This window comes from Ischnura elegans, chromosome 9, assembly GCF_921293095.1.
Source record: "Ischnura elegans chromosome 9, ioIscEleg1.1, whole genome shotgun sequence".
In the NCBI taxonomy this organism is placed as follows: domain Eukaryota; kingdom Metazoa; phylum Arthropoda; class Insecta; order Odonata; family Coenagrionidae; genus Ischnura; species Ischnura elegans.
The window spans coordinates 33324351-33343746 of record NC_060254.1 but is presented as its reverse complement, the minus strand read 5'-3'; the positions used below and the strand labels follow the sequence as shown (position 1 = coordinate 33343746).

General features: G+C 37.8%; 1 protein-coding gene across 2 annotated transcripts in view; it reads left to right on the top strand.

The window, feature by feature from the left end:
• Positions 1 to 19396, top strand: part of LOC124165506 — a 228823-nt gene that overhangs the window by 169680 nt on the left and 39747 nt on the right. For both annotated transcript variants that reach the window (XM_046542948.1, XM_046542947.1), the window contains one exon: positions 11043 to 11216. In XM_046542948.1, the coding sequence (XP_046398904.1) occupies positions 11043 to 11216 (174 nt within the window). The remainder of the gene's footprint in view (positions 1 to 11042; positions 11217 to 19396) is intronic.

The following is a 19396-nucleotide window of genomic DNA, read 5'->3' as shown; positions in this document are numbered from 1 at the left end:
CGTTGGCCTGATGTTAAGCACAAATATTTTACGTCGTATTCAACGAATATGTCAAAGTCAATATAACGTCATAGTTGTCAATATAACGCACTAGTCGTTTTTCATTCCTTTTGTCACTTAAGTGATCATTTTTGCGAACATGGGTCTAACGATTTACGATCTTGTTTACGATTTAATTGTTGACTAACGTAATATGGTATCTTTCGATTGACAGCAATGAAGCCAATATTAGTATTGAGAGATGTTAAATTGAAATGCATTGTAATTAATAAGTGAGCAATAAAAAAGCGCGCATTACTTTGAATATTACAAGAATATACTTAAATTATTCCAACATTTTATGCATTGCATGTTGTAATCAGATACTATCACCAAATAGTTCGATCTAAAATTCCATTTTTTTGGTACTTTTATATGGTACCGAACGTTGGCCTGATGTTAAGCACACGTTTTTTACGTTGTATTCAACGAATATGTCATAGTCAATATAATGTCATAGTTGTCGATATAACGTCATAGTTGTTTTTCATTACTTTTTTCCATTAAGTGATCATTTTTGTGAACATGGGTCCAACGATTTACGATCTTGTTTACGATTTAATTGTTGACTAGCGCAATGTAGTATCTTTCGATTGACAGCAATGGGTGCTTTCCATTCATACGACTCACGCGTCGACTGGTGTTGACTCGCGGTAACTGTTTATAACTCTCCAAATCCTGCGCGTTATCGTTTGTTGACTTGTGTCACAACAGTCGGCGACACACATAGAATGGAACACGAAAACCACGACGCAAGTTGACTTGTGTCGACGTGTGTCGATGAATTGAAAGCACCCAATGAAGCTAATATTAGTATTGAGAGATGTTCAATTGAAATGTATTGTTACTAATAAGTGAGCAATAAAAAAGCGCGTATCACCTTGAATAATACAAGAATATACAAAACTTATTCCAACATTTTATGCATTGCATGTTGTAATCAGATACTATCACCATCCAGTTCGATCTAAAATTCCATTTTCTGTCATTACTCCGGTGCTTTCAATGACAAAAGATAGCATTGTGTCACAGCCATATGTTTTTGACGTGAAAATAAATTCAAAACGGCATGGAAAATAATGGAAAGTCACTTGAAGACATCAGAAATGGGAACAAACATGTTTTTTATCTTCCTCGCGAGAGGTTTCCTTTAATTCAAAAGGTCGCCCCCATTGGAATAATAAATTAAATTCTTTCCGTCGCGATAAATTTGGAGCCTGTTGCTGAAAGCTGGCTTAATTTGTATTCCTCGAGTGGTTGCTGAAGCCGCTCTCATGGGATGAAAAAAAAACAATACGATGCCAAATGTGTGTGTGCTTATTTTTTTTTTTTTTTTTGGAATCGACCAATTTATGAGTATCATGGAAAGATCAAAAACGAGGATTAATACGCCCCCTTTAATCACCCATAAAATGTGTACGAACGCGCACAGTTAATATGGATGTGCGTGTGCCCCCAAAATCGTTAAAACGAACTCATTTGGTTTTCATTTCAGTATTCAAATGTTACCAGGGGTAATGATATCGTTTAGATGCATAATTATTCTAAGAAGTTCAAAGAGATGAAGAGTTAAGCTAGCGGGTGTACCCGGCTAAACAGAATATGACCTATCTATCTAGTTAGCTGTAGTATCTAGAGTAGTATCTATTGATTGCTGATCGCAGAATTCTTTTGGAGATTTTTCTATTTTTTTTAATTATCACTCATTTCACGGTAAATGGTTTCTTTGTTCATCTTTCGTGTGGTAATCAATGAATCAAATCATCGATGCACTAATCAACAGTGTTCAATCATCAGTTATATCACCGCAGTCATCATTATTAAATTATTTGGAAAAATTATTATTAAATTCCGAGGTGTGCATAGAAAATTAGGCCGAAAATTCAGCTTAAGTTATGATAGTAATATTTTATTATTTTGACTCATTGCCTATCAATTGTTATTATCTACATCTTAGTATAAATTCAAAACTCATTCGTCATGCTTATAAGGTCTAGATAGTTATGCATTTTTTTAAATACTCACTCATTTCACAGTAATTATAGATGTTCTCATCTTTAGTTCTGAAATCAATGGATCAATTCATCGATGTTATGCGTAAGACAGTTCAATCATAAATTCTGTCACAATAATCTTAATTATAAAATCGCTTGGAAAAAACGTTTATTCAATTCCGTACACAGTATCTTGATCAGCATTCAAAGCTTTTTGATTACTTATAGAACTTATATAAACTCACGCGTCACATGCGTGCCGTAGGCTCAATCATAAAACGAACGCGTTGGTCATTCATTCTTAGATGCAAATGTTACATAAGGTCAAGATATAATTTCGATATGTATCTTCTAAGGAATTCACAGAGTGAAATATTTTAGCATCGCTCCGGCTAGTGGGGTTATGCGACAGAGCAGAATATGGGTTGGTGTGCTTCGAAACTCTGGTGGAAAATTCAAGGGATGAAAGCCTATATTGCTTTCCCACTGCTAAAAAAAAAGGATGGCCTACTAATGGAGTTCTCATTCAACGCATATTTTCATTTCTTTCTTTTCTCTCCCACAGTCGCTCACAGAAATGCATTTTGAAGTTCATGGAAATAAAGTTTTTACTGTTGTGGCAAAAATATTTTCGTGCCGCACAATTTTGTGACCGAGGTGTCATTAAAACGCCGCAGCCATTGTCTAGCGTTGAAATAGGAGGAAGCGAGGCAGGTGACTTGGTTACTGTGCAGAGTAGAATAATGTCCGTAGAGTCGTGAAATAGCGAACGCCCAGAGTATTCAAATTCGTTTCAGACGTAGAGAAGGATGTTCTGTTTAAAATAAAATTTCGTACTGTAGCCTTAATAGTTTATATTTAATTTTTTTATCTTTTAAGTGAAAATGCGTTGAAACTCATATCTTCCTAATTTATTCGGTAAAACTGGTTTCCTTCAAGTTATTTTTATAGTTGAGTTTTAAAACTAATTACGCTGTGATGGTATTTATTCGGTTGCCAGCAATTATCTCAAGTACTTTAAACGGAATTAAATTTTTCATGCTTTGTTGAACATGCATTGTAATCGAGTACGGAGGTAAGGAGTGATTTGTCCTCCGAGAACAATATTTCTAAATATCTTATTGTAGAGAGCAGTTACATCGCTAAGAGATTAATAGTTTTGTTTTTTTTTCATTCATTTCCTAGCAATTAGTTTCATCTAAAACTTGGTGTGAATGCAACATTAATCCGTAATTGCATCACTTAGTGGAGTATTCAACCATGAATTCGTTCGTTATAATCAGAAATACAGAATTATCTAAAACGAAAAGTCCTCGTTTAGTTTTATCATCGTTATAAAATAAAAACGTTCTTTTGATTTTCGTGTGTACCTAATCAAACCACAGGTTTGTATAAAAGAATACCCATTTCAATCATATATGAAGACCAAAGCATAATCTTGGGAACCTCAGTTGCCGCATCTGCCGGTAAAGGAAAACAAATTTTATGTAGAATTTAATAGCTTTATGAAACATAAACTATTTATTTCTATCATAATTTTTCATAAATATACACAGCAATTTATCTCGAAGTATTCATCTTTATGCCTCCATATTTTACCTGGTATAATGCGATTGATACCCATTTATTTTAATGAATTATATGCAAATAGTTCTCATTCACCAATTTCTTAGTATCACCTTTAATACCATCACACAACCTGATAAAAATTTGAGTAATTCAAATGTAGTATTTAAACTTATTACAGGTTCTTGGAAGTTTTTAAAATATTTTTATGCTCTCATTAATGGATATTATTAGCAAATGTGCTTTTCCGTCCTGCCTGCTAAACTAAGTTACCGAGTCGTACTAAAAATTTTATTTTCAGTCATTAACAGCGCTTCTTGGTCTAATTAGACGCCGCCATATGTTGAAAGTTGACATCAATTAATTTTCCTCGTCCGCGGAATTTTTGACATAGCTTGCACCGTGAGCGAGCTAAACAGTCACAGATTACTTGAAAATTAGGACAAGTAGACCCTCCTGGATCCTGTCCAGTAATGGGCTTGTTGCATGCGTCGTAATTGGATTACTCCCTCCAGTATTGCACCCCTTCATTACAAATAGTTGGAGTTGTAAATCAACCTAATGCAAAAAATCCTCTGTATGGTTGAAAAAGCTTCAGTTTTTCCTCTGAATTTTCCACAATTATCTGTTAAATTTTTCTGTTCTTGATTAAATAAATGCTTTTTACTTTGTTAGAATTTCTAGTTGTGGCCACGTAATACTTTCAGCTTCAATTTATCACCTTACCTCCCCTCGAATCAAGTCATTGACTTCTCCTCATTATAAGTCACTTAAAAAAGGAAGTTTTTTCTGTTCAAAGTAATCAATATAAGCATTTTATCGTGTATTCACTGTGATATTTTACGAGTAATATCTTTAATGACAGCGTGACAACTGATTGTATCCCTAATAAAATATTTTTAATTACCACGCACTTCTTTCGTCGTTTTCTCTTAAAATTGATGGAATTCTCTGAAATGTTATGGAAAATATTGAGAAAATAGGCCAAATGTTTTTGCATAAAGTTGAATTGAGGTTTACTTGCATGTAGATTCATGAAGTACTGAGACTTGACTGACTTTTCGTGGCATTATTTTAGCAGGTTCTCCCAAAGTAATGATGTCTTACTATATCCATAGCAAATCTTTTTCTCTGACATTAGAGGGTTCTATTAAAGTTTCTGACGTAGTTCTTCAATCTAATATCCAGTTAAATGAATGAGTTGTTTTAAATACCTAAAGTTAGCCTACTTGCTATCTCACTCTCTGTTTTGTAACGAAAAAATTGAAGAATTATTGGAATGAATGTACCTACATTGGGTTTTACATTTAATCATATGGCTCATTGTCTTTGAAATACAATCGTTTTTAAAAATACTCTGTGAGGTTTTCAGTCTTTTGGGCAGAAGATCGGAAAAATACCTCTTGCTTTCTATCTCTTGAATTAAATTTGGTATACTCTATTCTCGCCAAGGCATAAGGTGGATTCACTAACTTAGAATTTTTGGTGAAAAATATGGCTCAGGTTCCATCATTTTAAGAAGTACTTGGTCACTTAAACTTTAACATCTATTCATTAGAAACACTTGTCGTAAATTTTCTTTGGTCATCTTTTTGTGGTAGCGGGCCCGCGCTGCAACCTGAGAAAACAAAATATTTTGTTCTATACATCTTCTATATTATTTCTACTGTATAGATATCTTTTTCTCAACTTATACGCAACCAAGCTCTATAAATGAGGTACCAAAATGCACAGAATTTATCAGAGAAGATGCGACGGCATATCTCACTTCCTAAATTTTGCTATTGCCTCCTAAAATTGGTTTTTAAATAATAAAAAAAACAGAAACCGGTAAATATTCCTGACGTTAACGGCGCACAAACTGATACATTAGTTCATTTGCAACAATATCTCACATTCTTTAAATAACTTTTATGAAAATGCGGCTGATTCCACATTCAAGTCTCCTGTTGATACGTAAGTATGAGTCATCATGTGCGTTTAACAGAGGATAGTGTAATTACTTCCAATGTTGTGTTTAAAGAGGTCCTCTGACCTCAATTTATACATGAACATTCCAATTAAATTTGTACATAAGACACTGCCTTTTTTTTCTACATTATAAATTAGAAACGCGCCTATCCCTCTGTTGACCTGCATTGAAAAGAGCGGGGGATGCCTGCTGGGAGAGGGCGCATCACGCTCGTTACATTTGTTCTTCTTCATTAAGCGATTGTTAATATAAAATATTTGAAAATGCATATACGCGACCCGCCATTTGAAAACCTCTCCTAGTTATTGATGATATATTGACAAATATACATACACAACTCATCTGGTTAAATCATCTTCTTATGAGTGTAGTTTTGAAAGAATTCAGTTGTTTTAAGTTTTTGCCGAACGATGAGGGCAGGGGACTCGTACTCCACTTAGAAGCAAAGAAAATATTAGCTTTTAATCAATCTACCGCTCGTCGCTTAGAGCTGTTGTAGTGATGGACTCATACACCAATTTCAATGGCCGATCGTGATAGGGTTTGAAAAGTAGTGACCCGTTTTTTTTCCGTCGTTCGATCTTTTGCCTACATATTGAACTATTCGTGGCGAAAAATAAGCTGCCTTAAACCTTTCGCGGAAAGGTTGATGACGTCACCGACTCCTGCCGAGCGGGTCACACCTTGGCCTTGAGCATCTATTTCGTGTGGTTCGTTGATGTTTACACTCCCTTGAGGTATTCCACGCTTCCGAGAGCGATGTTGATGAGCAGTGACGCAGCGAGGAAGGGGTTTTGGGGGTTAAACTCCCCCCCCCCCCAGAGCTCAGAGAAATTTTTAAGTTTAATCCATTTTACTTATTTGGATCAGTAATACTTAGAGAATAGTGAAAGGATTAATCAAATATCCATCAGAAGGCCATAAAACTCGCCATTTTGAACCATTATTCTTAGTTCTTCGTTAAAACTTTCGCGGGTGCTCGTCATGTTGAATTAAAACTTTTGGGGTATGTCGCCGCGTCAGATTTTGGGTGGCCCCAACGTTTCCCGACCGATCTATCCGACATCTATTGAAAACCGTCAAGGATAGAACTCCACTACAAGTCGAAGGGGTACCGGATTCCGTGCCAGACCTGTGGGAAGAACTACATCGGCGAAACAGGCAGATCGGTTAAAACACGCCTAGAGGAGCACGACAGAGCAATTCGACTGGGGCAGTCAACGAAGTCCGCGGTAGCCGAACACGCAGCGCTGGGCCACACAATCGACCTTAAGGAAGCAAAAATTGTTGCGAGAGTGAAAGGCTTTAAACAGAGGCTCGTAAGAGAAGCAATAGAAATATCTAAAGAGGAGAAAAACAACTTCAACAGAGACACTGGCCTTAAAATCAGCCGTACTTGGCAACCCGTAATCGGCAAAAATAATCGACAACCTACTCCTCCAACCTCTCACTCCCCTCCCCCCACCACCTGACACGTATATCTATATATATCAATTTTAAATCCCACCTCTTCAGATTCCCTTGAGAAAGCGACCAGCATCGGTCGGGAAACGTTGGGGCTACCCAAAATCTGACGCGGCGACATAGCCCAAAAGTTTTAATTCAACATTATTCTTAGAATTTTCCTAAAGGAGGGCCCTCGCAACTCCTGCTTACCCTGGCGGGTATGCAATACCCCCACACCCCTAAGTATTATTTGTGCCTAAACCCCCCCCCATAGCCTTAATTCTTCGCTGCGCCCCTGGAAAAGGGGGCGGTAATGTTCGCTTTTTTTGTTCCAAAATTACGAGGAAATGTATAATATAGGCTCCGATGGAATTTTTAGTCATGATGATAAGAAAAATTTTCCACACTTAAATCAAACTAGCACCGACCCCGCTTTCAATGGATGACCGTCATTTCAACGTGCCGAATACAATAAAAGTGAAGCACGAGAGAATGGCTGAAATTAGGAGAATTATTTTCATCTTAGCTTATCTTTCCTTTATATATCTTTATAAAGACCTAATTTTATAATGAATTGAGATGCCGGATCTCAGTGAACGACCCTACTCCTATCCATGTGCTATTCTACTCCATTTTTTTGATTTCGCGTTTATTTAAAGTATAAAATGTGATGGGTGCTGATATAAAAAGTAGTAGAACTTTTCCACAATTATATTTATTCCTACGACGCGTTTCGGTTCACGGAGCCATCAATCGGTACGACACATTAAAATAATTTTGGAAAAGTGACGCTATCTCTTGTTTCAATAGGTCAAACTTCCGCTATATCACACCTGAATGAGTTGAACTTTTTGTGATGGGTGCCCTGAATTTTAATTTCTTAACCTAACCTTGAATTGGTTTTGCCCCACTTTCAACACGATATAATGTATTTAAGCCACAGGTTGAGCCTGCATGCATTTACAATCAATTAAGAGAGGCGCTATTCAGTATAAATTCGTTGCGACACACTTGTTACGCGTGCGACGCATTTCGGCTCACGGAGCCATCATCTGGTACAAGATATAAAAATAATTGAGAAAAGGTGCAACTACCTTTTATTTCAATATTCCGCCTATAATATAAAATACGTTTGAATCAGTTGAATTTATCGTGACGGATACCCTGCATTTTAATTTCTTTACCTAACCTTGAAGTGATTTTGTCCCACTTCCAATCATATATCGATGGCTATGGTCTAGCAACACATATCTAAAATTCGGCCGGTTTGAGACCGGCATCTTAAATAAGGTGTAATAACATTTTAAAAAATAAAATACAAGCAAAAAACAACTCTTTGTTCGCAAATAAATGCTTCTTTTTCAGTTTTATGAACCTTCGGTTTTTAATTTCAGTGTACAAGTAAAATAAATCAATAATTTTTTTGCTCTCCTGAAAAGTTGCTATTTTTGAGATACGTGTTGTTAGAAATTAGCCATCGATATACTCTACTTGAGCCACTAATTGAGCCTATAATCTTTTATGATGGGTACTTGTTATAGACATTAATTATAAATTCGCAGCGACACACCTTTTTTATCAAGTGTTCAGGCTTCTCTTGGTGAAACCACATGTCTTTAGTGCGAAATAACTCACTTTTTAAAGTTACATAAAAATTTATTATTCCGACCCTGGATTACAACTACTATATAGTTTTGATAATCGCTATCTATTAGTCAAAATCCTGAGTAGGAACGATAATGTTTTGTGGAACATAACGAAGTGAATTATTTCGCACAATACACTTGTTTTTTCGAGTATTGGTCGAGCCTGCATGTATTTAGAATCATTTAAGAGAGGCACTTGTTGTAGATTTGTATTTATTAAATGTTCGCCGCGACACACTTGTTGTGCAGTGGGTAGTACGCCTTTTCCGTGGTAACGAGGACACAGGCTCTCCTCCAATTAAAATATTTTTTCCCTTTTTCTCTCTTGCATATGTGCGTATGTGTGTGCATGCCTTCATTAACAAATTGTCCCCGTGCTCATTTGCCTTTCTGCCCTCCGTCTCTTTCTCTACCGGTCGCCCGACGCTCACCTCGTCTGCTGGGTCTCCAAACGTCTCCCCTACCTCATCACCTTCCTCGTGCCTTTTTTCCCATCCTTTTTCGTACGAATATTCTCGCCTTTTTCTCCTATTCCCATTCCTCATCGCGTTATTTCCCGTAACACTCTCTTTTTCCCTTCTGTTTATACCTCTCTTTCATTTTTATCCCACTGCCTTCATATTTTACGATAACTCCCGTTCAAAAACCTTGTCCACCGAACCTTCTGCTCTTCCGCGGCTACGTCCATGCCCCTGACCCTCCCTGAAACCGACTGTCACCCTTTTTTCTTCTCTTTATACTCTCACCATCATTTAATCCTGTTCCCTTTAAAATGTCCGCACCATATTCGTCCTCTGCACCTCCATTGTTGTTTCGTGTTCCTCCTCTCCCGTTAACTGACTCTCATCCTACTCTTTTACCTTTCTCATCCCTGCCTCCATTTCATCCCGCTCTGTTAATTCCCACACTAAACCTCTCTCACCGGCTTCCCTACTTCCTAACCTGCTCCTTACGCTCTTCCTTCTCTCTACACACCTTGTATTTATTTTTCCTTCAATTCATTTATAATTCTTTCAATGATTCCCATTTTCAAACATCGTCCTCCACAATATGCTGCCTTTTCCTTGTCTGTAACGGACTTTTACTATTCCCTTTTCCTGTTCTACTAATATATTTACCCCTGGTTGTAACGAACTCCTACTATTCCCTTTAACAACCCTACTAATATCTTTTCCCCTGTCTGTAACGAACTCCTACGGTACTCTTTTCTTATAACTGTGTGCCTTGACTTCATTTATTTCCGTTCTATTTATAATACCTATTTAACTCCCATTCTATTCTACACTTTCATGGTTACATATATATATACCTACCTCTCTCTGTGACCAACTCCCGCCCTGTCTCTCCACGGCTGCATGTGTGTCCCTATGATTCCTTCTCTAACCATTTCTTTTTCTCTTCTCTTTATACTCTCGCCTTCATTTATTTCGGCTCCCTTAATAACTTCCACCCCATATTCGTCCACCATGGTTCCTCCATTTCCCTGATCTCCCTGTTACGGACTCATACCCTCCCGTTTTTCCTTCCCAATTATCCCTACCACCATTTTAATCCCGTTCTTTTTATTATTTCCGTTTCAAACCTTATCCACTGTACTACGTATCTTCCTAATTTCTCTATTGCACCCTCGAACTCCTCCATAACCTATCCCTACCTTCTCCTTTTCTTATTTCTTTTTATCTTGTTTTCATCATACTTTGTTCTTCAACAACTCTGTTCCAAACCTCGTTAATCAACCTCTTGGCACCTTCATGGTTTCATTTTTATCCATCCCCTCCTCCGTAACCCATTCCCAACGTGTTCCTCCACTTTTACATCCGTATCCCTGACGTTATCTGCTACCGACTCTTACACTATACGTTTCCTTTCTCTATTTACTCTTTCCTTCATTATTTTCCATTCCCTTTATAATTTCTGCTCGGTATTTGTCCAAAAAATCTTCTGGCCCGTCGTGGTCACAAATATATCCTATCCCTTCTCCGTAACGGACTCCTACCATGCTATTTTCCCGTAATTGTATAACTTGACTTCACTTATTCACGTACTCTTTATAATACTTATTCAAACCTCGTCCAATAAACTTTCCTACCGCTACGATGAAATCCCTCTCCTGTGCCACTCCCCTCCCCTGTTACCGATGCCTGTCCGGTCTTTTCTTCTCTTCTTTACTATTTTATCTCAATTATTATTCTTTCAATTCCATATTCCCCCTGTTCACCAAACCTTCTTCGACTCTTTCAATAACCTTCTCGCTTCTCGTCATGCCTTGCCTTCATTCCAACGCTTCCTCTTCACAATTCCCTTTTCCATTCCTTTCCTCAACGAACCTTCCTCACCGCTTTGGATGCATCCGTGTCGCTGCCCGGGCGCCGGACACAGAGAATAGGCCAGGCCCGTCCAACCTGGGGAGCGTCATCAGCCAGATCATTCTGTGTAAGCAGCTGACGCCCGACTTCAACGCTGAGGAGTTGTGCAGCATATCGAAAGACGCGGACGACATCCGTCACATGCTGGCCGACATGCAGGAGTACATGCCCAAGGAGAACAGTGCGGGTGAGCTACTGCTTCTGTTTGTTTGTTTGTTTGTTTGCTGTCCTCTTGTTTTGTTTGGCGTAGGGGCGAAATGTTCCCTTCTCGTGATTTCCAGTGCTCTAGAGAGTTGAATGATAGACGAAGAAATAAAAATGGATCTAGAAACCTAAGGTCAATTTTAACCCATTTAAATAACCATTATAAATATATTTTAGAATATCAATCGTAACACGTATAGGCAAACCCCTGAATGAAATGACGTCTTGCAAAAAGGCTACCAGCTTACAAGGTTGTATTTACGAACGAATTTCATCCGTGAAAGAGCTTTTTTATTCAAAAGTTGGAAAGTAATTCCTTTTTTGGGAAATCAGCAGTCAATTTTAGTCCTCATTGAGCCTAAACATTTCAATAGTTCTGCTTGGTGGTACAGCTTTTACAATTAAGAAAAGGAGTATCTTGGGTAATTTTCCAGGCCATTATAAGACACTGGAAAACATTCTTTATCAAATACCATTCCTAATTTATTATTCCTTTCATATATACGGTACTTTCATAAATACTAAAACATATTTTGAACTCAAATAAACCAATTGCATAAATAAAAAGTCGGAAGATGGAGCAATATGGATAGCATAGTCTGGGATTTTGCATGAGACGTAGTACCTATGTCATGGATTAATGATATTTTTGTCTCATAAGTGGAAAGTGAGTCCTGTAAAAATCAATCTGAAGTAAAATGTATCGATATCCCCTTAACTTTCAAAATGTACGCATAAAATAGACGACTAGTAAACTCATAAACAGCTTCATTAACGCTATTATGCCTCGCAAATAGTAAACATCCGGGACAATACGAATCCATAAATACTCTGCTCAATGAAATTGAACAAATTACTTTTTTTGGATAGTTATCTCCATAATAACTTTGAAAATGATTGTTGCATTAGCCACAGTTGTAACATTTTTATTATATCAGTTGTTTTAAATCTTGTATTTGCGATGAAAATATAATGTTTTAAATTATTCCGTTCTCGTAAGAAATTTATATGTACCCATACCACATCACTAGTTTCTCCACTGCCTTCCTCACACCTCGGTATGTTGAGACTTTAAAGGTAGGATACAGCATTAATGGCAAGGTTTATTCCTCTCCTCATCCGTCGCAAAATATCTTCCCTCGCGTCTGCCTCCATCCATTCGCTCCGTAATTTAATCTTCTCTCACGCGATGCGTGGCCCAAAACGAGGCTCCGTTCGCCGTAGTTTTGTCCGTTGAGGATGCAGTTTTTTTTATTCACGCCGAGTTTATTTAGAAATTAAATTCAGGGAAACAGCGGGGGCTTTTGTGATGATAATAAGAGAGTGGAGAATATAAATCCTAGTCCTAATTTCGTATTGCGACTGATTTCGTGAAAGGTTAGAGTTCAAACCTTTTTTTGAAATCGTTCTCAACGTACCCAAGCTTGGAATGGTTATTGCATGAGCTAAAGTTCTTACTTTTAATATTAATTATTTAAATGATTATAATCCAGTAATATATTTAGATCGAAATACTCCCCTTTAAATCGGAATTAGTGCACTCCTCAATATTATACTGTTTTAATGACTGTAATTATTAGTAGCGGGCGTAACTTGGTGGAAATCCATGATCGCAGGATCAACAAATTGAAGGATCAACAACTTTGCTATTTCCACATAGTAATTTATTGAGACCGACCATGATTTCGTTACAGAGTAACATTATGAAGGTGTATCTGTAACGAAACCATGGTCGGAATTAATACATGGAAATATAACAAATATATAATAAAAAATATATGGAATAATAAATTACTATATGGAAATAGCAAAGTTGTTGATCCTTCTATTCCTGTGTTTTAATGACATTTTTCCAATCTGTATAGTGCGTGTGCTGATAAAAAATTAAGTCAGTTTGGGGCTCTTAAAGAACTTCAGTGCAGGGCTCTTAAGTAGTCACCGCGGTTTTTATAAAAAAAGGCTCCAGGCATTTCGTATCGGCCTTTTGGTTAACAGACTCCATGCTGGAGCATGCTTTTAATCTGCGTTCTAGTTTTCGTAAGGCCAAGTGCACAATTATTAGACCCTAAGTAGTGCATTCTAAGCGTGCATAGTTCTGTTCGTCTTTCTTTTAACTGTTGATACACAATTAGTCAGTCAAAGAAGTAAGGAGTCGGAGTCGTAGTCCGGGGAAATGTTGATCTTCGGGCAGCAAGAGAGAAAGAATTATACATTATTTCAATTTAAGTCATGATATTAGGCAGCAATTATTTAGAAATACCCAACCAGCAAGAAATTGACAGACCTATAGTTAATAAATGCCATATTTAAATAGAATTTTGCTCTAATACTGCGGATCATTTTCATTATTCTCGTGCAACGATACATTTTTGTTATAATCACTTTAAAATATTAGTTTAAATTCTTTTTATTTTAGTTAACCCCATGAATAAGATTGTTCAATTATTCCTCCAACGCTTTCCTAAAGATTTTTAACTTGCTTGAAAAATACGTTAGCTCACAATTGTTTTCCCTCTTGACTCAGTGGCGGTCTCTAAAGCAGCCATCTTGGTTATTTTACTAAAGAAATAGCTCTTGGCATTTCATATCGGGCTTTTAGTTAACAGATTATATTCCATTCTGAAGCATGCTTTTAATCTGCGTTCTGGTTTTCGTGCGGCCAAGTGAACAATTATAAGATCCTAAGCGGTGCATTCTCAACGTTCATATTTCTGTTCGCGTGGAGTAATATCGGCGTCCTACTTAAAGAAATGAGAGTTTCCCCAGAATACGACGATGGTTTAAAATATTTGTATTCTGAGGCTATTGCATAGACTTCTTGCGAAAAACGCACTTCAGGCTTCTTTCAATGTATTTTCAGTCTGTATACGTTCTAGTGAGCTTTAATATGCATTCTTGATTAAAATATTCGGTTATGTGCAAGAATCAAAAATTAATTTTGAGTTGCTTTGTACTCTGCACCACTATGTATGGCGTGATGCGACGAATCGATGCTGAATTGCATTTAATTGTATCGGAACCTTTAATTTGCCTTATGAGGCAAGGAAAATCCACTTGTAAGACTTGAGGTGATGGCTGGGATAGTTTCGTGGGCGTATAAATTAGTATATTGGCAAAAAGTTGGGAAATACGCTGACGAAATTCTATGGCAGTTATTATAGTTGAATAATTTTCATCAAAAGCATGACACATTCCTGTTTTTTATGTGGCAATGGAATGCATAGAACGTTTAGGTAAAGCCTGTCTAAGCAGTGGGCTGAACCATAAACATTCAGAAGACTTTTGAAGTAGTACATAGTGATTTATTTGCCGCAGGAAGACAGGTTGAGGTGATAAAGAATTACAGATCTCTGAGCTTGTCTCTATTACTCACCGAAATTCATGAAGGGTAAGAAAAATATTAGAAGATGCTATATATCAAACTCCATTTTTTATTGGAAAACTACTGTAGAGATTTGTGCAATAGCATACTGAGAGTGTGATGATCATTCATGAGTGATGGATACATAGTATTGCAATCCTAAGCTTGGAATACTACCACCCTCCATTTCTCCCTGTCCAATGCCAGTTTATTTTTACCTCCAGAAGGATCTTCTTCACCGTATCCTTCGTGATACAGGGTGTGTCCTGAAAGTAGTAGGACTGAGTCGAGAACAAAAAATCTATTTCTCATATAGGTACATCGCTTCAAAAATCTTCAAAGTAGCCCCCTTGGGCATCGACACAACGCTGCCAGCGAGTTTTCCACGCAGCATACGCTGCCTGGAAGGCTGACTCCGGGATGTCCTTAACAGCGCGCGTCACGGCCTTTTGGAGAGCTTCCACCGACCCGTGGTGACGCCCTTTCAGAGGGGTCTTGAGCTTGGGAAAGAGAAAGAAGTCCGGGGGGGCGATATCCGGGCTTTAGGGTGGGTTTCCACGCCGTGTTTCGCCAGTTAGTCAACGACAATGAACGCGGTGTGGGCCGGCGCAATGTCATGATGAAGGATCCACGAAGCGGCGATAGCTGGTCGGACGCGGAAGATGCGTTTTCGCAGTCTTTCCAGTACTTGCACGTAAAAAGCTGCATTAACGGTTTGCCCTGGTGGCACAAACTCACTGTGGATGACACCTTTCGGATCAAAGAAGCACATGAGCATGGATTTTTGCTTCGATTTGGACATGCGAGCTTTTTTGGGTTTCGGCGATATCGCTGTGTGCCATTCTGCACTTTGCCGCTTCGTTTCTGGGTCGTATTCAAACGTTGAGCGGTTTTTCTGCTCATGGCACTATCCCCGTAAGCTGCCTTGATGAGTTCATGGGTCTCCTTGCCGCTTTTCTCGAGTTTAACGCAGAATTTCACTGCGTAACGCTGCTCCACTAAACGTTCTATGACGCACCGTGACGAGGTCACTTGACAGAGGTCTGAAAGAAATACGATTCACACTCCGCAAGAGCTCAGAGCCGACTGCCGTGTGTTCGCAGCGCTTTGTTAGAGTCCCTTCCACCACCTACAACCCAGAAAACTCCCGTAAATATTTGTGATTTGAATAATGTTGCATGCCGGGATATCAGCGCTATCTGGTGTTTGTTGCGTGCACAAGCGCACGCCGGTTGTGCCTGTAAATCAAATCGTCAATCACTCAAAAGCCAGGGTAGAGTTAAGTTGTAAACGTTCAAAAGATCAAAGTGGTCCTAAGTTTTGTACTATACGACTTTCTTTTATAAGCCATAGAGCCCTGTCTTACCCTAATCTGTAAACCTCATTTTTCACCCTATCCGTTCATTTTATCTTCATCATCCTCACCCAGCACCCCCAGCACCACGTCTCGACAGTAGAGGATGCAGAAAAAACTCAAGGGGCGGGCGCATATGATATCTTGAGCTACCTTTACTTTTATCGTGATAAAAAATTAATTAAGCCACGTGCGAAGGTGAAGAAAGTTTTGTTTAAACTCATTATTCACGCATATAATACAATATCTTACGATACAAAAAGTTACAATTGTGGTTCTACAATGTTCCGCAATGCGGGCGGCCTCACCAGGGGTGGGGCGCGCCCCCTGCGTCCCCCATCTGTTTCCACCACTTGGTCTCGAAGGTCTCTATTCTCTTCTGATCACTTTCCCCGATGGTCCAAAGGCACTGTTTCATTGCCCCAAGTCTTCGAGTATATTAGCGGCCTCCTTGCCATAAGCGCCGCGTTAGCTTGGGCTATTCGACCCTTTGATGTCAGTCGCGCTTATACCATTCCAGGTAAGAGTTATGAGTACTCCCAAGGTAGGTGAATGACTCCTCTTGCTCCAATCTCTCTCCTTTGAGGCCAATGTCGGTCACAGTTCTTTTTATCTTCCGCATATAAGTGTCTTGGTTTTCTTCCTGTTTATTTTCATATCGTATTCCTGAAAGATCTTTTTAATTTATGTTATCTAGTCCTGTAAGTCTTCAGCATTGCTTGCGATTACATCATCGAATTGTCTGTGCGAATCGTAGTATGTTTCTTTCTTCTCGATTCACTTAGATTCCCTTGATTCCTTGTTTTTCTATGTCTTTTACCGCTTCGTCTATGTACATATTGAAGAGTGCTCGGGATAGGTTACATCCTACCAGACCTCTTTGTTAATTTACCCCTATATTTCTTTCTGCTTCCGTGGGTATATTAGCCGTCTGATCCCATTAGAGCTGGTAGAGGATTCTTCTGTAATTTTAATTTAGTCTAAGGTTTTCCATCTAGGCCAATCAATAGTATTATCTTTCTGAAAGTATTCACTAGCACAACGTGTAGAGTTCTACTTCAAGGAAGTCCCCTGCGTGTTCAAATAATCCTTAGAATGACAAAAATACCTTACTCTCAAAGTAAAGTCAAAAAAACAAATCATTCGTTCCGGAAAAGAGGCTGCACATTAAGCATTTACTGAGAGCATAAAACGTTGCCACATATCATCACGTATCTAACGTGGAACTGAAATAATTCTTTATGCGTGCCTTAGTATGTATATCGTAAACCGTAGCTATCTTGTACAGGATTATTTGAATGCGTATTCTGATTATCTTTTATGTTAAGGAAAGAACAAAAACGTCTGGGGTATAATCAACGTTATTTTCATTCGATGCCTTTTTTCTCGTAAAATGTGGTGTTCTTGATATCGATGTGTTGAAATTCGATGGCTTTTTCTCATGAACATGTTGGAAAACAATTAGGTCATAGGATGCAATCAAATTTTACGCTGCAAATATTAGACAGCAGTGGACAATCTTGCTGGGTCTTTGGACCTGTTAGATGACATTAGACCATTAATAATTCAAAAGGAATTACTCGCACCATGCCGTACACTAGCTGAGACCAAATCCTTGTCAAATTCAGGAGTGCTAGAGTGGCAATGAAATTCGTTATGAACAATGCTAAGTTTCGAGCTATTTCCAGTCGATGGACATTCCTACATTTGGATTGATGTTATTGTTTACAAATTTAGCTACTGTGAAAATTTTGGCTTGGAAGGGCAGATTCGTATTTGGAGTAATTAGTATGGACTATACGCTTGAAGTGATAAATTTGTATAAAATTTGTTTTATGTTCAATTACTTGGAAATAACGCTAACATAAATTTATTTGCAATATTTCATTAATTATTGTTCATTAATAATTTGTATTTCTGAGAAAATTCACAAAAATATATGAAGGACATATATAAGGATTAGCTAACGAAAAGTAAAAAATATTATTAATTAAGAGAAATCAAAGTAAGATTTTCATCAGTATGTGTTATTATTCATGTGTTTTTTTATATCCATAATATGAAACTTTAAGCAGAGTAAACCTAAAGTAAAACTTTTACATTGCGTTGCACAACCTTAGTTGTGTTCTGAAGCCCATCGATTTGCAATATTTACGTATCTGCTCTTTCATCTTTCCACCATTAGTGGTTCCTATGCTATTTATTTCCTAGGATTCTGAGCAGTTCTCAATAAACGCACTGGCTTCACCCTCCCTGTTGGAACCAATACCCTTGGGCTTATTTTGACCGGCTTCAAAAAAAAGGTTCTAAGTAGGTTAAAGTAGTGCATACTTCAAAAACGTATTTGTGACAGTACGACAGCAAAAAAATGCGGGTTTTCTTCAAGAGTTCCATATGCTTAGAATGGAATGATGTATCCTAATGGCAACGGTCGGCGGAAATGAGTTAACTAGTAAATCGAATTTCATCCAAAAATTGTTTTTCATCAAGTAGAAATTGGCATAAAAGCAAGCAAATGAGAATGCGTTATCCTCGAGGTGTCAAAATGGGAATGGCGTCCTTTATATACCTAAAGGTAGCACAGAAATTAATTAAATTTTTAACCTTAAGTTTCGCATGTGGTCATTGTGTGATGAAATGAAGAAAATACTGATTTATTCAAACAAATTCAAGTCAAGGTATATCTTAATCCCGTCTTCATCTCTATTTCCGCTCTTTCTTACGTAAAATAATCTGTGCATAAGTTTTGAATGTGTTTTTTCCCCCAAATCATTTTCGTTGCCCTCCGAGCATTGACTTACAATTACATCTTTTAAAAGCCTCGTAGCAGACTTGTGGTTATGCATTCTTCACTAAACATATTTAACGCTCTATTATGTGACAATTTTATCTCCGAAATGGCATCACGCGATGCGACCTAATTTCGTAACCCTGAGCGATCGTAACCAATGAATTCGTTAGCTCTCAAGAATTATACTTAACAATGAACGCCCTTCATATGCAATTTTCTTAACAACGCACAGCTTTGGATGTAAAAAAGTGGCGATAACGTGCTTATTATTTATATTGGATACGTGGGTATTGACTTTTTCAGCGTAGAGAGAAATTTTGTATGTTTAAATTAAACGAGTGAGATTTTAGGAATGGTTTCATGTCAAAACCAAGTAAAATTTTTTGTTTTGAAAAATTTGATGATGTTGAATTTCTACAATACTCAAGGGGATACGTTATTTTCCATCGTCGCCAATTCATTTTTATATTTTTACCCCGAACATTACGCTGAGTCATTGAAGCATGTTACAAATGAAATTTAAAGCCAATCGCACCACGCTTCCCACTCGTGTCATAATTAATTTCCTGTTTCATCGAATCTCTGGCGTCACCCCTGCACCTCAGTGGTACCTTTTATCCAATTACCGTTTCATTAGTTCATTGGTTAAATGTAATA